At 29.3% G+C, this 23443-nt stretch overlaps 2 protein-coding genes and 1 non-coding gene across 4 annotated transcripts in view; 1 reads left to right on the top strand and 2 right to left on the bottom strand.

Annotated features, from left to right (window-relative positions):
• Nucleotides 1–2540: 2540 nt before the first annotated feature.
• On the bottom strand, nt 2541–7067 carry LOC124536431 (regulation of nuclear pre-mRNA domain-containing protein 1B). Its single transcript, XM_047112973.1, has 6 exons — nt 6817–7067; nt 6294–6530; nt 5671–5897; nt 4852–4960; nt 4200–4375; nt 2541–3428 (listed from the first exon to the last, which is right to left on the bottom strand). The coding sequence occupies exons 1-6, from the start codon at nt 6965–6967 to the stop codon at nt 3282–3284; spliced, it is 1047 nt and encodes a 348-aa protein (XP_046968929.1). The 5' UTR covers nt 6968–7067; the 3' UTR covers nt 2541–3281.
• Nucleotides 7068–8018: 951 nt separating this feature from the next.
• Trnaf-gaa lies at nt 8019–8091 on the bottom strand. Its single transcript has one exon. It is a non-coding gene; the product is annotated as a tRNA-Phe (tRNA).
• A 1608-nt stretch (nt 8092–9699) lies between these two features.
• The window catches only part of LOC124536462 (C-type lectin 37Db), a 101432-nt gene continuing 87688 nt past the window's right edge, over nt 9700–23443 (top strand). The window contains exon 1 of one of the 2 annotated variants that reach the window (XM_047113014.1): nt 9700–10057. In XM_047113014.1, coding sequence (XP_046968970.1) covers nt 9958–10057 — 100 coding nt within the window. In that variant the 5' untranslated portion in view covers nt 9700–9957. The remainder of the gene's footprint in view (nt 10058–23443) is intronic. The other variant, XM_047113012.1, reaches the window with a different exon arrangement.

Here is a 23443-nt window from a genome sequence, read left to right as displayed (position 1 = left end):
TAATTCACAAAAACAACGCATAGTACGACACAAATTAGATGTAGCATCGGATAATGCAATGAAATGAAAATAAAACCGATTACTGCCGATTTACACGACCAAGAGAAATAGCTACCTATCGCGCTATTCGACGCTATTCGTCGCTATAGATTTTCACGTCAGTTCAACCCGAGAAAGCAAATCGACGTCTCAAATTGACGAATATATTAGGTCATATGATATGACACGTCGTTACGTTTGTGTAAAGATCATATTAACATGAGAAATAAATATTGATAATTTGGGATGGCGTACTCAATTCGGATGTGATCGGTTTTACGAATTTTGCCGATGCTACATCTAAGTTGTGTCGTACTATACTATACTTGTGTACCTTTTCAACTTAAATAAACGGTTTTGTGTCAGTAGCTTTATATTACCGATTCTGTTAGGCAATATTTGAACTTTTTACGATTAATAACTTTTTATGTCAATGTCATTAATTCTAGGGTGTACATTTTGTTCCTGGACCTGCCATTGATATGGACTATGTATATAGTATATAACAGAATCGGTACCAAAATAAAAAATAAAGGATATTTAATATAACTTATTTTGCACTAAAGAGCATTTTAAGATGGTTTTCCAAAAGATTTTGTTGTATTTTTTGGTATGGACATAAATTATTGAGCCTGAACATTATATTGGCCGTCTTTAAAAATAAAATAAGATATGATTCTTAAAAAGTTTTTACGTTTAAAACTTACAGAAGGTAAATTATTACCAACAATAAGTATAAAAAAAAACAACTTTTTAATTAATAATATTTCACGTAACGCCAAATGCACTTATGTACAGTCAGAGTAAGAAAACCTTTCAAATGAATTCCTTTATCAAGTCATAAACTTTTAGTACCTTTTGAATCTAAAGCACTAAACTGACAGTTGTCAGTATGCATATAAGATTAAACTTACAGAGTATGATAACTTGGTTCAAAATAGTGTGACATCTTTGGACTACGTCTAGTTTTACATCAATTTTGTATCTTTTAATGGCGTAATTAGTCATTACAAATTTAAAATTATGTAGGCATGATATCTTCTACTGAATTATCAATATATGGCTCTCAGTGTCGTATAATTTCGATCGGTAAAGCAGATTATAGCTCATACTAAGCACACGAAAATAGATCTTAAGGTGACGATTTCTTACCCCCAACTGTACATTATGACACGTTATCCCCTCATTTATGATATATACGAGTGTATACTCGTATTGTATATATCGTATCGTATCTCATATGAAATGGTATCATTTCATTGCATCAAAGGAAAAATGTATTTGTCCACATATACATAAAATAATAATAAATGACATTTTATTCATAGACTACAGATAATAATTGCTTCGAAGCATAGTTATTTAATATAGGATGTCTATGACTATATAAAATAAATTAATTATTTGATCGAGTTAAAACTATTTACATTTTGTTTTTAGCGATAAAGTGATAAAATATTGTTTGACCTATTGAAATACTATGAAAAAATTTAATTGATTTGTTTTTTAAAATTTTAGCTAGCTGCTACTAGCGCGATTATTTTGATTTTTTCAAGATTTCATGGCTTGTATAGATTCATGTGTGAAATATTGGTCTATGAAATGACATACATATTATGTGTATAATCTGTTATGATTAATGTTCTAGATTTAAGCTGTGTAATGAAAAATTATCTTCTAAATCAATCATTCGTTTTTAACGTGTCTATAAATAAAATGTCATGACATGGTCTCTATATTGTCTCAGAACATTTTTCTCGTACATTTAAATTGAGATTGTATGAAAATTCTGTAAAAATGTCTATTATTTTCTATATAACATCGTATGTTTAAGAAGAATGCTTAATTAACAATTATAAATGAACAAAAAAACACTTCTAACAAACAGCGAGCGCTAAAATTAAATACGGATAGCGTTACACAAGCTGTGCAAAGTTTATATGACAGCAGCTAGTTACTAACACCTACTACAGTGGGCATAGACAAAGTTACACAGTACTTGTCGATTACGATTTGATCAAAATATAGAACTTCTATTTTTTTTAATAATAAAATTTGGCTTCTTTATGGTATTAATCATCATCGCCTATAGACATCTTGGAAGCTAATATGTTTCATCCATTGTACCTGTAGTTACACTGTGCACCCACCTTTCGAACCAGAATAGAACAGTATAAAGTATTACAGCTTGGTGGTAAAATCTATTATGTAACAGGGCCTTATGAAGCCATAAGTCCTTTTTACCAATAAGCGCTACCACCATGAGCATAAACCAGCAAATACTACATCTATGATTCGGTTACAGAAAGATCTACCTGAGTAGAATATTCTTATACATATGGGATTAAATTCATCTCGTATGTGTATATCCCGAAGTTGAAAATCGCTAAATAATTGTCAATGCTCTTTATCTAATTTAACGTCAAAAAGTTAGGAAAAAACCATTTCGTAGTATTTCTTTTACACATGAATTATTATAGCCCTCTCAAATTTGCAATTTTTTATTAGTTACTTCAGACATTGCGTGCAAAAAATAAAGATTTTCTAATATCATAGGGAGGACTAGGACTTCCTGTATAATATCTAGATATTGGCACTATGGTCTTCTAGCTATTTCTTTTTTTTTAATTGAACTATCAATTTAAATTCGAATATCATAGACAAGTATTGTTTCTTTTTTACACTTTAGCGAAGGAATATTTGCAAACAGATTAAATATTATAATAATTATAAAAACGGAAAATATGTAAACAAAACAGACTTCACATTTAAATGTGTTAAGCATTATTGCTTAATTGAATTATAGATATGAGATGTAAATTCGATATTTGTCTTATTCTCTATCTATCTTTGACCTTGAATTTGTCTTTTATGATTCATTCCAAAGTAAATGCAGTAACACCCCACTGCTGGGCAAAGGCACCACGTTGATGATTCTGAACTTATCCTCCCTTATTCATCTTTGTTTACATTTTAAGCAGTTATCGTTAACATATTTTACTTCGCCACAGAGTATGCAATGAGCTTCAAAGATAAACCTTTTTTTTAATGACGACTATTATTAATAATGCGGCTAAGTTTTAAAACTTATTTATTCTGTCATATATGTAACTACGTTCGTTCAACAGGAGAAATTTAACCCTCTATATCTATTTTACTTAGTCACGCTATAACAATATAATTTGTATGCATAGAGTCAGCCTAAAATTATTGCTTTTATAAATAATTAAATTCTCTAATTCTCAAATACTGAAGAGGTCCCCCGCGGATGGGAGAGGCGCCAGGCCTCCTGTCACGTCCGGCAATCTCGATACGTCAGGCAGGTTGTCTATATGAGACTTCACTTCAGCCTTAACTTCGTATATCTTCTGGAGTTTTATATTGTATTCCTGAAATTAATTTCTTTTAATGTTAATTATTTCCGTAATCAATATTTTTATATGTTGCCATACTATAAAACTAGTTCATAATAAATATATACATAGATATTACCAAAATAAATTTTTATACTGAAGATTTGATAAGGAAATCAATTTAATTGTCACTTGATCCATTTTCATTGTATCATTTGCGATGAAAAGTACTTATTACATTTGCAAAGTTAAGAATATCAAGATCAATAAATAACAATTTGATATGTTATGAACATAGATAGGTATGATGGCCAAACCTTCGGCTCAATGGGTCTACATTTTGGACCAAAATTGTAAGAACTATTTTGATTGCCTGATCTAAAAGAAAATGATGAACGGGGGCGAAACCGATTTACGCCCGTCGGATGCTATTGTCCTTGAGAAGACCAAATACAAATTTTCAGTAGCAAACACAATCATAATATGATCTAATGATAAATATCTTTCTTATTGGTTAATCTTGTATAACAATTATATTCATATAAATTTTAACTTTAATATTTCATTTTCAGAATTTCTCAAAAATATGATAAATTAAAAAAAAAAATGACAAACATGAAGAAGTCTTTACGCCTTATTTTAAAAACACTTTTAAAGGCCTAGCGAAGGAAAACTTTAGTTACTAAAACGTCCATCATCATACATTAAAACTATAATATCTAACGTTTCATATCAAATGGATTAGTATTAATGCTTAATTTTCAGCAAAAAAATTACATAGTTTTAATATTACATAAACATACCAACCTCAAGCTTGGCCTCAGCTTTCTTGGCTAGTTCGCGTTGAGCCTGTTCGAAGTCCCTCAGCATTGCAGCGACTTTCCTTCGTTTCTCCAATTCATCGGACAGCCTCAAGTTGTATTCAGCGAGCAGTTCCACGGCTGAATTGACAACGGCACTGAGACTCACAGCGGACTCTTTATCTATAAGAGAAATATTACTTTTAAATAACATAAAATTATTTTAATATTTAAAAAAAAGTAGTAACAAAAATTGTGTAAAATTTATATTAAAGTTACAGTTACAGTTGTAAAAAAAAACGTATAACAGATTATAATAAATAATGAGTAATATAAATGAAATTAAATCAATATAAATTTAATGTAATAAATTATAGATTTACATAATTATTTCTAAAGCAACTTAAATTAAAACAAAAGAAAATTTGACAAATTAACATAAAACTATGAATAAAATATTAAATATAATCTGTGAAACTGAAAATGAAGTCAAAAAAAAAAATCTGATTTCAGGAAAAAAATAAGGTATTGTTTTTGCTTTATTGAAAAATGAAACAATGAGTTCTGATAAGCATTTATTTCTGCATATTTCGGTACATATTCTTCAATTGTTCTGTGAATGAGTGTACAATAACAGAATATCTTTATATACGATTTACCTTCTAGCTTAGACAACAATTGCACTTCGGAAACTTCTGGAGGCAGTGATGCTATTCTCTCTCTTACGGCCTCATCGCTTGAGGCACTTGACTCTAACTCTAGTAAGGCCTGGAATTTTATAATTTTTGTTTTAAAGAGTAATACAAAATTCAGAGTATACATATATAAGTAACGTCTGTATGTTGAGATCTTCTGACTGAGATAATGCAATAAGCTATACTTGCAGTTTGTTATAGTGTCTTTTTTTAAACTGTCTTAGTTCTAAATGTAAACATGGAAGTATAACTCAATACACTATGTATATTATAGGTAAATATTATTGAAGCATGTTATTAAAGATTTGATTTTAAAAAGATAACTAACAGTTGTAATATCATAAGATGACAGTGAATCTGGAGGACAGTGGGAAGGTAACCGAAATAGGGACTAGAAGTAACTCTGCTTGTATCTCTTTCACTGGTACATCACTAAACTAAATTTGATGAAATTTGGTGACGTAAACTTGAACTACTATATATAACACTATTTCTTCTTGAGGTTTATATGATACCTAATTCCTAAAACACGAACAAAGCTAAGGGGGAACTAGTTTAATTTTCAAACATTTATGTCTATAAGAGCATTAGGATGTACGTCGAATAGAAATATAACCAAATTTTAATGTTGCTTAAGAAGGCTATGTATTTTGTTACAAGCTTAAATCTAGACAGGTAAGATAATTTCATTGATATTATTGTCATTCATAAGTTATATCGCGATATTTGCACTGATATTCAATATTATCAATTTGAATATATATCGAGTTAAAGTTTTTATACCTTTATTAGTTCCTCAGGCTCCGGGGGGTCACCAGGAGGAGTGTTTGGACTGACTGAAGAATGAGTGTCGTTAAGTCCATCTGAGTTAGTCTTGGACTCACTCTTTCGCCTTTCTTTTTTCTCTTTAACCTTTTCTGACAGTCTCGGCTTTTTTTCAGGTTCTTTTATTTCTGTATCAGCTTTTTTTCGTTTAATTGCATTACGCAATTCAACATCATTAGGGTCAACTGGAACACAAGTAAAGAATAGTTAATTAAATAATCCATAATATGATAGGCTTGTTGATCATCCTCACATGATGGAATGTTAAGAATATTTTAAAGAGATTCAAAAAGCAAATTACTAGATTTTCAAAACACTTTTCTCTTACAATATTAAAAAGACCAAAATATTCATTGTTATTAACACATAAGAGCACTTTCAAAAGACTTACTAAAGTACACTATAGAACCAGCAAGGTAGTCCGTAGTTGTTTGTTCTACTATTTTAGTAGAACTCTTTTACTATATATAGTTATACCAATAGTAGTCATAATCAACAAAGCCTCTAATGGGTTACCTTAATATTTATGTTATTAAAAATTTATTAATAGAAGCTTACAAGATAAATATATAAGTACTTACCAATGATTTTAAATTCTATTATTCTCTCTGGTTCATATACACCCCTTTCTTCCCATATATTCAATATCCTATGAAGAGAATGCTTGGTTTTAGTGTTGATACCAGTCTTAGCCATGTGTTTTAGGGCTTCAGTGAGAACATTGCCAAACTCTTTTCCATATTCAGGCCCCTTTTTTTTACTATTTTGTATTACATCGTTAGCTAAGTACATGAATGTTAACTGCTTGCCATCCTTTGCTAGAATATAATTTTAAAATGTAGGTTATGTTTCGTAGGTTTAAAGTTTAAAGCTTATATAACACAGCGATAACAATAATAGACTGACATAGAAACAGTTCGAGGTATGAAACGAACAATACGATTTAATAGTAGCAGTTTATTTATTAACAAAACAGTTTGTAAAGCTACATTCGAATCCTATTAGACGAATGCAATAAATAACATTGTTACACGATAGTATTGTAAATTGTATCCACGATATGTATACTATGTTGATACGGGTAAAATAAACAATAAAACTTACCTTTTAGCATCTCTTTAAACCAAGTTTTAACAATAGCGGCGTGGTGTTTTCTATGATGAATAAGCCATAGAGATAATGTTTGTATACTTTGTTGACTTGAATTTAAATCTTGTAACTTGCGTATTAACGCGTTTTCAGTAAAACCAGACATTTTATGGTGTTATAATTACTTGCAATCTACTATAAATACCACACACGAGCAGACTTATTTTCGATATTGCAAAGTCTCTGACATTGACTTATCGAATGTCGATGAGTGACGTTTGTTTTTATGAAACGCCATTTTCAAAGCAAAATGCTACCAACTTAAAAAAATGTAATCATTTTCTTTAATAAAACAATAAAATGAATTAAATATTTTGTAGATTGAATAATGTATATTTAATATTTAAGCGTAGTAATTATGATAAATAAACTATTCATTTGAAATTAGGAAATTAAAATATTGTAAATATTAATAAAAAAATACTACCGTATAGGTAGATTAGGTTAATAGATTAGGTAGGTACTAGTTAGTACACAATACACATCCTTGTTATAAAGTAATAAATAAAATTATGTGTACTTAAATTCACAAAAACTAGAACTTTGTATTTATTGGCGCCTTAAATCCTGGTCATACTAAACTTAACAAAGCCTGTCTGTTAAAAAATTTTTTTATTTTATTTTATTTTATTTTATTTTAGGGAAACAAACAATAAGATAAACTTATGGGATAGGAATATACAAAATTACATATATCAGCTAAGTTTCCACTGGTAAACATTTTAATAAATGTTATTAAAATGAATAAATCTAAAAAAATATTTAGGACCACTGTCAATTGTTAAATGACCGGATTGAATTATTATGTTTAAATGAATTGAAACGCATGGACCTATTGTAAAATTTACGTAACTATGTATCGATTTTTTTTAAATTGTATAACTATCATTTTTATTAGAACTCTTAAAATCTTCATTATTTTATAACTATTCTAATTTGCACTTAACATAAAGAATATTTGCACTTATTTAAAAAAATAACATTATAGATTTTATTGGAAATATTTCATTTTTTCATCATCCCGAGTTTTTAACTGCTAGTAAATAAATAAAAACATCTTCAAGCAAATGAAAAAAATAGATTAAAAAGTATGAAGTAATTTAAAATAATAATTATTATCTATAAATTTAGTATAAAAAACTATAAAAAAATTGTACTGCCGAAACCCGGGATTGAACCGGGGACCTTTAGATCTTCAGTCTAACGCTCTCCCAACTGAGCTATTTCGGCTATGACGAAATAATGATTATAATGTATCACATTAAAAATGAATAATGATAAATTTTAATCATTTCATTTAAATTTCATATTCATATTGATAATATAAGCACTGACAGGGCTGCGTATAATAACTATTCAATAAACAGATTCAAATTAAATAGCAATCGACTATCGACAGTGTTTGTGTAAAACCATGTATTGTTTAGGTTCCATGCAGTCAAACACACAAGAGTTAAGCACACGTAGTAAACCCATAAATAATACAATCAATTTAATATTATGAAAATGTATTATTTCGATGTAGAGACTACATCCCTGAGAACATTATAATTGTCATTAAACATAATTAAATAATAAGAGCAAATCCTAGAGAACTTTCTAACAAACGTTCATAACTAAATAATAAGGAGATAATATAGCTTATAAACAATAACATAATATGAACGTTTATTATTACTAATTTGTTTAAGTGTAATTATCTGTAATTATTATTATTTGTCATACTAAATAAATAATCAATACGCGCATCAGAAGATCTCACTAAGAGGTGTAATAGCTTACTATAAAATGACAGGCGTCTCAATCGAATAGGACATTTGTGTAATGTGTTGTGATTAATAGTAGAATTCCGTAGTAACACCAATTGCAGAAATAAGAATACATGATAATCAAGGTAGCATAGCGGGGAAGTATACCGAAAAATACTTATGAACAATGCCAAGAGAGAATTTACAAAAATGTTTGGGTAGTTTGAAAAACGCAACATTTGAAAACAACTACAGGCCAGATAAATGAGAACACTTATTATAGGAAAAGTGGAAAGACGGATTGACAAATAGGCCACAAGTGGTTAATAACTAAAGTAAAGTAAAGTAACAGCCTCTACATTTCCCAATGAGATAAGGCCTTCTCTTCCATTAGGGAGAGGGTTTGGAACATATTCCACCACGCTGTTCCAATGCTGGTTGGTGGAATGCACATGTGGCAGAATATCGATGAAATTAGACACACGTAGGTTTCCTCACGATGTTTTTGTCACGCCGAGCACGAGATGAATTATAAACACAAATATATAGTGGTGCTTGCCTGGGCTTGAACCCGCAATCATCGGTTAAGATACACGCGTTCTAACTACAGGGCCATCTCAGCTCACGGTAATAATTGCTCAAATGAATTTGCACAAACCAAGTATCGAGCACATAAATCAAAAGGAATTATTGTTGTTATGAGTTTTCACACTCATAGTATTTAAATGTACATACCTATTAATTATTACTGAAACATAAATAAGAAAATTAAATGGCAAACGAAATAATCATTTTTTTAAACTTTTTTGTTTTATTGTTAATTCATATGGGAATTAATAATAAAAGCAAACTTTTTTGATAATATTGTAACTTAATTTTTTTAGATTAGCGCCTGTAACGTACAGAAATATTTTTATTTACAAACGATATATTCGAATAAATTACAAATTTTGAAAAAAAAAACTTCAATAAATAGAAGTCATTAATAAATATTGTAATTTACATAAATTTTATCGACTATGACAGGTATGTATATCAATGAAATAAAGCAACCCCAGTGGTCATTGCTCACTCGTTAACCCTGTTCACAAAGCGAACATCAACAAGATCTTTCTCTGCGAGCACGCACCTGCGCCGGCGCAGCCTCTTCTCAGTAGCCACACTTTTCAAAGGCCGCACCGCACGCGCCTCTCGAACGCGGCCGCTTGCACGTGAAAATGAAATCGAGTTTCTAAATTAGAATCATTTTTAAATTTAATATTTTTACTTCTTTCCAACGTAACTAGTGGCCTGTCCTCATTGAGCTTTCTTTTTTTTTTTAAATTAATTTAGAAGTGAATAAAAAATAATGATGTTTTTTTCAAATAGAGTACCCAGTGTTTTTATAGTCGTGTCTTTAGTTTTATTGGCCAATGCACAAAAACAAACGAATAATCTACGAGACGTCGGTAAGTTCATTTATATTTTATTAGAAATAATTACAAATCCATAATAATATATTCAAAATTATTATTCTTTTAATAAAAGGAATAATGTATATATAGAGAAAATTATAAAATAATATCTAAATTAATTTTATTGTACGCCGTTGAATTTAAAGCAGATATAAACACAGTTAAAATAAAGATGTTAAGGCTGTATGTTAATTAATATTTCGGAAAATATCTTGGGACATCAGTTAACCTAAACATAACCGATGTCAACAACCTACATTTAATATTATTTTGAGCCAAGGTAAGAAGCACCGTTAAATGACTCGTATCCATATATGTTTTTAAAATTAGAATAAATAGCTTATTTTGTTTTGGATTGTTATTTTCAAATATATGTAATATAATGTGTATATGTAGGTAAAGCGATTGCTATATATTTGTGCCCGAAATTTTCCTATTCTATAGGTTTCGATTTAGTAATGCGATGTGACGTTTAGAAGTTTCACACTAAATTAAATGCGAATATTTTTTTAAAAATATTTTTGTGTTTGTCAAAATTGTTCTACATTTTATTGAAATCGATATTCGAACATCATCTATTTTCTTTAAGTAGACTAAAGTCCTAAGGCAAAGGTATTAGTTAAAAAGTACTTTTATTTTAATATAGTTTCTCAATTGTATAAAGAAGATTCTTTAATAAAAACCAACAAAGAAATTTAAATAAAAACACAGAAGCAGGTGCTAAGAAATCATCATGCGATTAATTTGATATTATATAATTCATGGCGGTTATTATGCACATGAACGCATATTATTATTATGTTTCGAATCGCTGCTGGCCAATATCACTTTTACTTTTAGTGACACAACTGAAAGTGATTTCTCTCTCGAAAACGAGTTAATGTCTGGTACAGATATGTCTGTGTAACAAAAAATACATTTAAATTTTCCCGTCTGTTCAGTGATTATTACACTTATTTTAATTTTTATTATAATTTAAAAATATTGTATTTTTTTTAACTAACTTAAATTTACTTTAAAATAACGGCCAATTCTTTTATCTCCATTCTAGAATTTCTTGAATGCTTTTTTAAAATCATATACCACATAAAAAAATTAAGCTAAGTTCATTGGAATTTTATTTTCTGGCAATACAAGAGGCAAAAACATTATGTGCTTATTTGTTATTTTTACAGACTATAAATCATTACATTTAAAATTGTTTAGAGTATATTTTCTTATTATCAATTAGTATCTGTCATTGATAAATATGTTACTAATGGATGTTTGTGTGTATAAATTGAAATAAGTTTTGTATTATTAAAATATATTTTATACGACAAACTACTTACAAAAATACCCATCTCTATAATCGTTAAACTTGTTTAGTTACATCATTAAAGCAAAACCAAAGCTTAACAAAAAATAACAAATCGAAGCGGTCACCTTTTTAGAAATCTACAATCAGTTTTCTTTTTTTTTAATTGAGTTTTGTGTCATAAAATTTAAACTAAGATAATTTTTTTTGAGGAATTTTTAAGAAATCGATAAAATATTAATAAAAGGTAATATGAAATGGTCGATCACCTTTTAAAATTAAATATATATTACCTATTAGTCGAAAAAACAAGCTTATCAATTTTTTTTTATATATGTTATTCAGTTTTTTTTTTCACTTTTATTTGTGCCAAGAAGGCACAGATTATTTCACCAATAGCACGTGCGAAATCAATTTGTATAATAAAGTTAGTGATAAATCTAACGTTAAAATTTTAAAGTATTGCAAGCCTAACCAGAACACAAATTATATATGGCTGTTTTTAATGTACGTTTTGTAAAAAATATATTATTATGAACAAAATATTATTTACCAGCCCGTGAGCCTAGTTGTCCAGTGGTTGGAATACTATCTTGTTGTTTGCAATCTTAAAGTCTAGCAAACAAATGGTTTTAATTGAAGCCTTACACGTTTACTTTGTGTAAGCACTTGCTTTATTTTTCACGAGTCTTATAGTGATGATTCCTTTCGTTTACTCATGAGCAAAGAGTAAAATTGTCTGTCATTGACTAGTCACTCAAACTCAAATACCATTACTCAATATGGAAGGATTACACTTACTTATTGATGGACAATTAAATACTACCAACGGTTCCGAAAAAGAAACATCCAGACCTGATATGAACCGGCGAAAGAAACTCGGGTTTCCTTTTTTTACAAACTAATATATACATAATATATTGAATATAAATAGAATATAATAATATAAATAGCCAGGAGGCGATCGTTTAATTCCCAAGGTATATAATAGTTCCTTAACATTTTTTTTTTATAATATGACAACAGAAGCATTTTGAACGCTTTCTGGGATCCCATGTAGAACATACATTGCTACACAAAAGAGTTACTGACTCTATGCATTCGAGAAAAAGGAGTAACAAGTTTGTGTTTGTGTGTTTGTTACTAAAAATTTGTCCTTCTGGATATAAAGAAAATGACTTTTAAGTGAATGCATGTAACCTTAGGCATTTAAAATATTTCATTTTAAATGTAAGAGGTAATCAAAATCTACAGGTTATTTTGAATAAATCCACTTTCAAGTTATTTTAATAATACAACCGTCGCTGTGTTTTTCAACATCTGATTAAGTTTATATATATATATATATATATATATATATATATATATATATATCTTTATTTTATGATAAATTGAAATTCTTTATAAAAAATTAACGTTTATTTTATCCTTAACATTTATGAGATTAATATATATTTTTTTAACTATTGGTATTTAAATATTCTCTATCCAATAATGTGTCATCTTTATTTTTTTTTTACACAATTAAGTAAGGACCTAAATTTAGAGAATTACGTTTACGAGTTTTTGAACCGGTCATGTTTTTTTTACTGCATAATATTTTCTCGTCAAGCAGCCACACCAAGAATTTAAATAAAATGCTACTTTTAAATATGCATACCGACTAATGAGTAATTGTTTAAAAAAGGAAACGTGTTGTCACACATCACTTTTTACGTTTTTACTCATTATTGAAAGTTTATGCTTTCGTAATGATCAGCAATAAACCCAGCAATCAGCATGATTATTGTTAAAGTCTTATTTACACATATGACTATATAATATCCATGTTATAAAATATAAAAGAAAAACATAAAATGTTATTATCTTTTCATATTTTATTAGTATAATGTGTAACGTGGGCATCATTACAATTTGAATGCAAATATTCAATTTTTCGCAATCCACCGGAAGTGTGGTGCGAAAGTTTAAATTTAAGTTCCAGTACACATTATTCTATTAATTCATACACATACTTATGTTTACTAAAAATCCATATGTTTCAATGAAAAAACGAATTATTAGTAAGTTACGTGAATAAAATAAAAAAGACTGTATTATCTGCTCGTCTGCAGCCTTCTCGTTTTTCTCGTTTTCCGTCGTGTCTTCTTTGTCTGTAAAAAGTATAAAATCATTACGTTTTAGTCGTCTGCCTAGGGTTTCTTTGAATCAGTTCTTCTAAATTTAAAAGTCTTTCGTTACAATGAGTTTGACTGTCATAAGACCAGTCATTTTCAGTCTTGTCATATAGGTTGGTTATCCGTTATAAAAACTTTTTTTAATAATAGTTAACTTTTATTTAGTAATTGTAATTAATAATAGCTTAAATTACTGTTTATTAAATTAGCTTTCTGCCAGTTAAAGCTCCTTCAAAATCGGTCCAGCTGTTCCAAAGATAAGCCGGAACAAATAGTTTGGCGTAATTTGAAAAATAAATATTTTTAATTATAGGTTGCATGTAGCTGTGAATGTTATTAAACTTTTCAAAATTGAACCCTGTAAATAATCGACTGGCTATATTATTTTATCATTTCTTGTACTAACGTTTATACGTTTTCCTCCGTGCTTATACTATGGGAATAATTAGGTACGACATTAAACTGTCACAGTCATCTGTTGCATTGTTATTAAAGGATTAAGCTAATTATACTGAGTTGCTATAACGCTTAACACACGAAGCTTACACAAAGATTAAGCATCGAAGATGTACGCAATACAATTCAAGCGTGGGTTTGCTTTTATTTTAAAATCAATGTAGCATTGCGCATTGAACATGTTACGAAAAAAATATTTTAACAGATACATAATTATGGTTTAGACACATTATTTGAAATTATACATTCTGACGTTCTTTTAAAATCAAGGTCTATATATTATTGTAAAGAAGTGACTGATCTCCGTAGATTTGTTTAGCGCACTACCTATAACCAAAAACTATTAAATGTTTAAAATAGAATTCAGAGTATTACTCGGAAGTGATTATGGTATTTATATATTAGAGATAGTGAAGATTAACCGTAAGATTTTTTTATTAATTTTGAGATTTTAAATGTTCTTAGTATATAAGTTGAAATTATGTGATATTTTTATATGTTTCATTGCATTGGTTCAGTAGATTACTCTTAATATGAATGTAAAAATTAAACAACTAATACTTTCAATGAAGGTGCTATTAGATATGTTTGTTACTAATTTTAAATATAATTTATACATCTGTATCGATCCAGTCGATAGATCGATTCCAGTGCCAGAATTAATAGATATCACGATCACAAATGACAGATGACAGATTAAATTCTCAAAATCATTAATTGTTTCTCTTCAACCTAATCACTTTCATCAATACAAATCATATGATACTACAATTAACATTTATTTTTTGTAAATTAATTATCGATTACGAAAGAATCGATTGTGTTCCGATATAATCGATTATTTAGTATAATAGAAGGTTTCAATTTAGCATCAGTAGTAAGGTTAACGGTTATGATTAAATCATTTAGTGATTGTTAATTTTAATTGAGCCACGACAACATAATTTAATCAACGTTAATTGCATTGTTCATAAATTATATTTATATTTAACGGTTATATTTATTTCTATAACACCATTTTTTCATATTTTTATGATATTGCTTAATATTTTAAAATTAATATAATTCAAATAAATATTTTATCTGCGATAAAATTAACCCAGTTTTTTTCAATTTCCAATATTTTCGCACTTAACTTAAAGCACTACATTGATTGACATTAATTTATAATAGTATTAGCGTGACAATTAATACAGATATAAAAAAATCCTTGATAAACAGTTTTTTTCGCACGTGACATTGGCGAAATAATCTGTGCCTATTTGGCACGAATAAAAGCCACAAGAGAAAAAAAAAACAGATTTTTAGTTCCTGATATTAGTGCGTTTAACTAAACAAAAGTCGAAACTTCTAGTAAAAATATAAATTAAATTAATTAATACTAGCTTATTATATATCGAATAAGGTGTAATCCAATTCGAAGAAGTCTGTTTGTAGTCATCTTTATCAGAGCATTTAATGTTTTGCAAAAAGACAACCATTGCCCAAGTGAAGATTAACTTACATAATATAATAATTATTTGTATGAAAGTCGCCCTACAACCAGACCGTAACAGTCTTGTTTTCCACTAAAAAACATAGCGGCACTTGACGCTATAAAAATAATTTGCATAAGGTCGTGGTTAGGCTTGTTCACAGTGACTGGTTGTCACGATTCACGTGCTTGTCAACGACAAACAAAACACGACAGCTTAAAACAATATGTAAATATACATATAACCTCATATGAGTAGGACAGAGAAAACATTGCGAGATATATTTTAGGCAATGAGGGATTACAAAATCAATATAGAAAAAAAATATTGTGTTAAAATATTAAGGAGTCAACCTATTAATATATTTAAAACAGATGAAACATATAATAAGATTACTTATATTTTGATAAGTGAAATCAAATAAAAATATATTAAGAAATTAGGTAATAAAAAAGAATATCCGCAAGCGCCACTTCCGGCTATGACTTTAGCCAAGAAACATAAAAAACATCAAATTCGGTCAAGTCGCTAAGAAGAAAAATAATTACGAACTCAAGCCCCTACTTAAAACTTAAACGGTATTTCTTTTATAATTTACCTTAAATATTAAAAAGAAGGTTCGTTAGAAGTTCGGAAGAACGGTTAATCTAATAAAGTCGCACATTGCTCAGGTTCAGGCTATTAATTCGGTAGAAAGTTAGCCTTACTGCAAAACATGTGGGCAATGATTTGTGATGAGAGTCCAAATAGCAGGTCACGGTCAGTGTTTTGTAACACTTGTGTCCAAATAACCATTGTGGACACAGGCTTATGTCTTCCGAGCCGACGATATTTATATCGTTCAAATGCATTTATTTAAATTGAAGTTTAAATAAAATTAGAAACTGATCTTTTACTCACGATAAGGCCAAAACATAAACATATTTCTCATTACGAGACTATTAAATGATTAAAAATTGCAAATTAGTGTTTGATGACTTTTTTCTTTGTGTATTTATAGTGCTATCTGGTGGTAAGTGATAACCACTGCCCATAGACTTTCAAAACAGTGTATTACATCGCCAATGTGCCGCCAATGTTGGGAGCGAAGATGTTATCCTTTGTCTACAAGCGCAGGTTTTGTTCAAACCGGAACACATTGGCTGCTTGAAGGGATAATATATGATGAGTGGGTGGTGCCTACCAAATACCAGGTGGGCTTGCAAGTTGCGCAAAAATACAATCCTACTAACAAATAAAATGACCATTTTGAAGTATGAAACTTAATTGTAATGGATTGACATAAGTTTGTAATTGAAATGGAGAGTAAAAATTAAATTGGTTGAATATCATTTTATTTATGTATGCTTTAAGCATACATTGGCTTGTAGTGGAAGGAAATCGAACTCCCAACCACTTATAAATGCATGTAATGTAAATTATATCCGTTTAACGACTCGAACATGTTAATTAAATAGACACGACAAAATTTGATGTAATTAAATATAAAGCAATAACTCCTTATATTCACTTTAAAAAAACTTGTTTTTCAATTGAATAAAAAGCAATGCAATTCTTTCAAAAATATAATTCAAGATTTTGTTAAACATATTTGCATGTACATGTTAATAAAAAAAGTAAAAAGGGACTAACATATGCATGGAACACTATTAAATAGAACTGTTTATAAATTATTCATGACTAAAATTAATTGATCGCGGTGTCGACGGATTCAACTAGGCCGCAATGCAATGAAGACAGAAACCGCCAGATAAAATATTTATTAACTATTCGCTGCTGCGGTATCTGTTGCGTATTTATTGAAAACGAAAAAAAAAAATAGTTTTAGATTCCCTAGAGATATTTATTTATTAATAAATAGAAACATTCACACGTATTGAGTTATTTTTTTTTTATATAATCGTAAATCGAATTTTAAGTAGTCTAATATTTTTCATTTCATTTTAGTTAGGAGGACTCTAAAAAATATGTTGAATACGCAATTATTTTTATTACTTTTTAGTGCATACTTTTTTTTAAAACATTTTTGTTTGAAGTCGGTTTTTGTTTTTGGTAAAAAAAAATTATTTTTTTATTTATTTGCGTATAATAATAATAATTCCCTTTTTCAGAATTCATGCCCATGACATATCTTAACTCTATCGTATAAACGCTTCGTAAATTTCTGTTTTCCTTTCCATATTCAAGAATAATCATTTAACCGAAGTTCAATAAAAAACTGTCCAAATACCTACCGCTTTAAGTATTCGGAGATCATTGTTGGAAAAGAGAAAGTCCCAGAAAGGTGTCGTTTCAAATGTATTTTAAGACATTGGTTTGAAAAGTGAATGACGATAATTAGTCTTCACGTATCATATGACTTATCTTATTTATTCTTCTTGATTAAGTGCGAACTTATAACATAACAGTAAACAAGTGTTTTAGTAAATTATTTGACATTTATTTCTCAGATAATTTGTTGAATGAGGCGACTGCCTGCAGCGAATCGATTCCCGTTGGTTTGGGAAAAGGGGAGCTCTAAGTTTTTATTTTTTGTACTTTCAACTTGGCAGCTATTGTTTATTTTATTAAAATAAGACACTTACTTACATTATTACATAAAGTAAATATTCAAATTTGAAATCATTTCATTATTAAAGATTTATTTTGGAGATAGCAACTTATTACAAACGAAACAGTCAATAAGCAAGCAAATAGAAATACTGTCAAATCTACATCATAATGAGAAATCATATAAATCGGTCGGGTCACCGCATATGCGTATCGAGTTCGTTTCCATTCAGTATCGCATGTCAAGGACTTTGCAATGACATTATATTAGTGTGGTTTATATTGCAATGTCAATTGACCTTCATAAACGATTATAAACAAGAGAATATGAACACTATGTCATTGGTGCTTAAATCTAAATTCTAGAAACTGAAATAATCGATCTCGGTAAGGAGGTTCTAATCGTATTGAGAATGTAGCCTGAAAATTTTATATTTCATTTTTAATCTGTCTATTAACCTCGCGAATGCATTGATCTACGGACATTTTTTTAAACTCATATGAAATGCAAACGTAGTTCATCATACAGTTTACATTTTTATAATTAAAAAAAAAATACGAATATTATTTGTACCAATGTTAAAATATTAAATGATTAATCTGTTAATTTTGAATCGACATTTAATATTGAACTATATTTAAAAGAAAAACCATAATGTCTTTTGATTATTCAAGTTCGATACAGAGCTACTATTTTTTTATTCCACTATTGTCTCTGATTTTTACTTGAATTTAAAACTAAAAGCTAAGTATTCAAAGCAATTTGTCTGTCCAAAGGATAAGAGTGCTAACCCACGGAATAAAGCGCAACTTTATATCCTACTTGCTTTTTGAACGAAATTTAGCGAAGTGGAAATTTACAATATCTCTGCCAATATAATGCTTGTTATATATTTTATAAATACAAATATTTTTACAGTTAACTAGCTATATATACACCTAGATTTTAATGTTAATTTGAAATTGGTAAAACTGTTATTATTAGTTATTAGATCAAAAATACTGGGATTTTTTGAACCAACATATTATAATTATATTATTCCCTTAAGAAAACGTAAACGAACCCAAAACTACAAGGATGAAATGTGAAAAAAGAACATTGGTAAGCATAATGATTACTAGGTAATGTTTCATCACACGCTCTTGTGCATCTTTATAAAATGTGACTTATATATAGAGTATATGTTTACGGGTGTACAACAAAAGTGTATTTTCATTTGATTTATTTTAAATTAAACAACCGTCTTACAGATTCAAGAGTCGATGCCCTCATGTATAAAACACGTGGATATAAACCGTTTAACGTGGTAACTTAAAATTAAAAGACAGACTAATAAGCGTGACCTCAGTGTAATATAATAATGGTCGTTGTCGGCATCTATTGTGCGTTGCATTTTTATGGACATCACTCAGAACCATTAATTGCTCGTTCGTTATTTACGAGACCGACGTTACCGGTGTTTAGATTTGTTTTTCGAATCTTTTAACACATCTGGGCAGATATAACGCTAAAGTTTCAATTTCCTTATAGTATATTTTTAAGGAATAGATTTTGGAAGTACTGTTTTAAAGTGGATTGGAGACTCATTTTATATAACAGGCTCGATTTTCTCACGATGGTCACGAGTTCCCTACATATCATATTTTTTATATTTATGCAGGAATGGCATTGAAATGTCAAATGACGATGGTCACCATAGTTATTGATGATGTATAAAATATAACAATTCATAAATCGCCAATGAGTCAAGAAAGTTAGATGTTAGAAATTGTGCAACTCAAATTAAGCACATAAAACTTCAACGATGCTTGCTTGATGTTTGATCCCGTACCTAATCATTATAGATATAAAATATATTGATGATTAAGAGTTATGTTACTTCAAAATCGGATATAAAATAATTATAAAAGTAGGTATATCCCGCGTTTTATATAAGAAATACTATACATCTTCAAACTAAAGGGAATATTTAATTAATGCTTTATTATATATGAAAGAAATGATGAATACAAGAGGCAGGAGGAGGATAAATTACTATTGGAACAAAAATATGAAGGTAAAAACTAGATTAGAAGTGACGGGTTGATGTAAGAATTTTGAATTTCATTCGAGTGTCCTAAAAAGACATGTCAGCTGTCAACTTCATGTTAATAAGTTTATTTAGAAGGTCGAAATGATATTGAAAGTTGTAATGCTTCCTCTTGAGTTCTAAATAATGTATTTTACAAATAGCAAAAATGTATATTATACGGTCGAACACACATATCTCAAGATCAGGAATTACTAGTCTTGTTCAGCAAATCAAAAATCAAAATCCAAATATTTTTTATTCGTATTAGGCTAAGGTACACTTTCGAATCGTCACGTTGAAATAAATGTAAATCGACCACCCGTTCGGATAGTCGTATTAATCGTTTTGATTATTAAAGAAGGTTTTATTTACGAACTACAACATATTTTACAATATGATGTTAAGATACCTAAGAGAGAGAAAGAGACGCAGTAATCATGAACGTCGACTACATCTTTGGTCGAATAGTATAGCATACTTTTAAACAAGGCAAGTATAAACTTAGCGCGGTGGAAACTGCGACGCAAAATTGAAACAAAATTATGTTATAAATATTTATGAATAACTAATAAATAAATATAATCAGGTCTTTCATCAATAATTAAAAATATATATGTTTTCGTAATATTTTAGACAATATATCTTGTTGTAGATATTTTGAAAAAAAACGGCTCTGAATCGAAATGTTTTTGATAAGTCAATTTTTTTTGTTGTTCTTAAACACTCGCTAAATAACATCTAAGGTCGTCCATAAACAAATATGTCGTCAAAAACAGTAGAGGTATTCTGCAAGAACAATATCCTAATTAACCACAGAACCTCTGTGTGAAATGTCAAAATTTATTAGAATAATTACAAAATTCACGTACAAAAATTGCGTATTGACGTAGGTTGGTTGACAAGATTTCGCGAGTGAGGTTTGGCGGGAATTCCGACAAAATCACACTATTGCTTTTAGTTATTTTAAGTCACGTGGTATGTTACCTCATTGGTATTATTTAATTGGAATATTTTATGTAAGTACCAATAATAACAAAACCATGGTTCATTTGTAGGTTGGTTGACAAGCTTTCGCGAGTGAGGTTTGGCGGGAATTCTGACAGAATCACACTATTGCTTTCAGTTCTTTTATGCCACGTGATATGCAACCTCATTGGTATTATTTAATTGGAATATTTGTTATAAGTACCAATAACAACAAAACCTACCAAAATAATCATTCAAAGCAAAAGTGCTTCCTGAATTATATTGAAGACATCAACAATTTCCTCATTTTAACCTTCAAGTTATTATTTAACCTGTCGTCATTTATAACCGATGATATTTGTTTGAATGGTAAAAAACTAAGCGAACTTGTTTGTTTTTAATTGGGGATTCCATGCCTAAGACCTTAACCTTTCGTATAACATATTATGAAATATAATGTACACACACGTACAAAAAGTGTTTGAATTATAGCCAATAATATGTATAATTTTATAGATAGATATTTAAATATTTCGATATATCGCCGCAGAAATAAAAACCGCAAGAATATTTTATTAATTAATAAATTTAATATTTTGATCCGGAACAAAATATTTGGAATTACAATTAAAAGGTTATCTTACACGGCATTAAAAAAAACCAATGCCGATTCTTTCTTTCCGGTGATATGTAACAATCAACTTATTAGGGCATTAACTATGGCGAATTTTTAATTTTTAATTGAATTTCCAAGGGAAATTATTTTATCGAAGTGCATTAGTATGGGTGAGCGTCGCTCGTACCTACAAGGTGTGATGATAATAATTAAGAATAATAGATTAAAATTATAAATAAATAAACAAATATGAGACAACATCACACACATTACTTTGATCCCAAGCTTAAAGAAAGCTTAAGCCCAATGAAAGCACTTGTCTTATGGATTATCGGAAGTAACAAGGTACCACAAACACCCAGACCCAAGACAACATAGAAAACTTATCTACATTGACTCAGCCGGGAATCGAACCCGTTACCTGGGAGTGGCGTACCCATGAAAACCGGTGTACACACCACTCTACGTTTGACACTCGCCTAACGTCATACTACTTTACAAGTGTGTAAGACGTGTAGGACGTGTAGGACGTCAGTCGTTTACTAGTGTGTGTGTACAGTCAGTAGCCAACAAATGTATAGTACGACACAAATTAGATGAAGCATCGGAAAATGCAATGGAATGAAAATAAAACCGATCACTGCCGATTTGCACAACCAATAGAAATAGCTCTCTAGCGCGCCATTCGACGCTATTCGTCGCTATAGATTCTCGCGTCAGAGAAAGCAAGTGCATGTAAAGCGACGTGACAAATTGACGAATATATTAGGTCATATGATATTACAAGTTATTACGTTTGTGCAAAGATCATATTCGCATGAGAAATAAACATTGATAATTTGGGATAGCGTACTCAATTCGGATTTGATCGGTTTTACGAATTTGGCCGATGCGACATCTAAGTTGTGTCGTACTATACAAAGTTCTTTGGCTACTGACTGTTGGACAATTTTTTTTTTTGACGCGTTCTCTGCTTTAATAGTCCATCTACAGAGATAACAAAAATAATATATTTTAGTTTATTTCATTTAAATAATATTCAATTAACGACTACATTAGTGAATAGTTTATAATTGCTGATAAGTAACATATTTTTTTTAAATTAAGCGAATCAATACTGCATCACTGCGTAGTAGATATATGCCGGATATGAACACCATCCTGATATATTTTACTAACATTATAACCTTTAAGCATTGATATCAAATGAAAATGATACGTCTGTAACGAGCATTCATTTATAAATATTAAAATTAGTTATACCTATCGGACAAGGGCTTATATCTATTGTACTGACATTTTAATATTCACTACCAAAGCCGCTTTTGGTATCTTACTCAACTGCATTATCGATATGACATTCAAAGAAGTAAGATGTTATTTTAAATAACAAATAACGCTTTACGATGCGTAGTGCTATTTGTAATGAAAACGATACATTCTCGATTCGATTTTGATACCACTTATACCGAACACAAAGGTGAATCGTAGCTGCGATTACTGCTGAATTATAAAACCAATAGAAATAACTCTCTTTCTCGCCATTCGACGCTATTCGTCGCTATCGATTCTCGCGTCAGTTCAACTCGAGAAAGCAAGTGCATGTTAATCGATGTATCAAATTGACGAGTATATTAAGTCATATGATATTAAAAGTTTGTGTAATGATCATATTTTCTTGAGAAATAAATATTTTGGGATAGCGTACTTAATTCGGATGAGATCGGTTTTACGAATTTTGCCGATGCTACATCTAAATTGTGCCGTACTC

Source organism: Vanessa cardui, chromosome 16 (assembly GCF_905220365.1).
Source record: "Vanessa cardui chromosome 16, ilVanCard2.1, whole genome shotgun sequence".
Classification (NCBI taxonomy): domain Eukaryota; kingdom Metazoa; phylum Arthropoda; class Insecta; order Lepidoptera; family Nymphalidae; genus Vanessa; species Vanessa cardui.
This window is presented reverse-complemented; position numbering and strand designations above follow the sequence as displayed.

Excerpts from the sequence above, each read along its gene's own strand:
- LOC124536431 (XM_047112973.1), bottom strand. The coding sequence starts at position 6,967 with ATGTCTGGTTTTACTGAAAACGCGTTAATACGCAAGTTACAAGATTTA. Across the intron at positions 5,898-6,293 it reads AATAGAATTTAAAATCATTG|TTGACCCTAATGATGTTGAA; the intron begins GTAAGTACTTAT and ends CTTGTGTTCCAG. Across the intron at positions 4,961-5,670 it reads AGCCTGAGGAACTAATAAAG|GCCTTACTAGAGTTAGAGTC; the intron begins GTATAAAAACTT and ends ATAAAATTCCAG.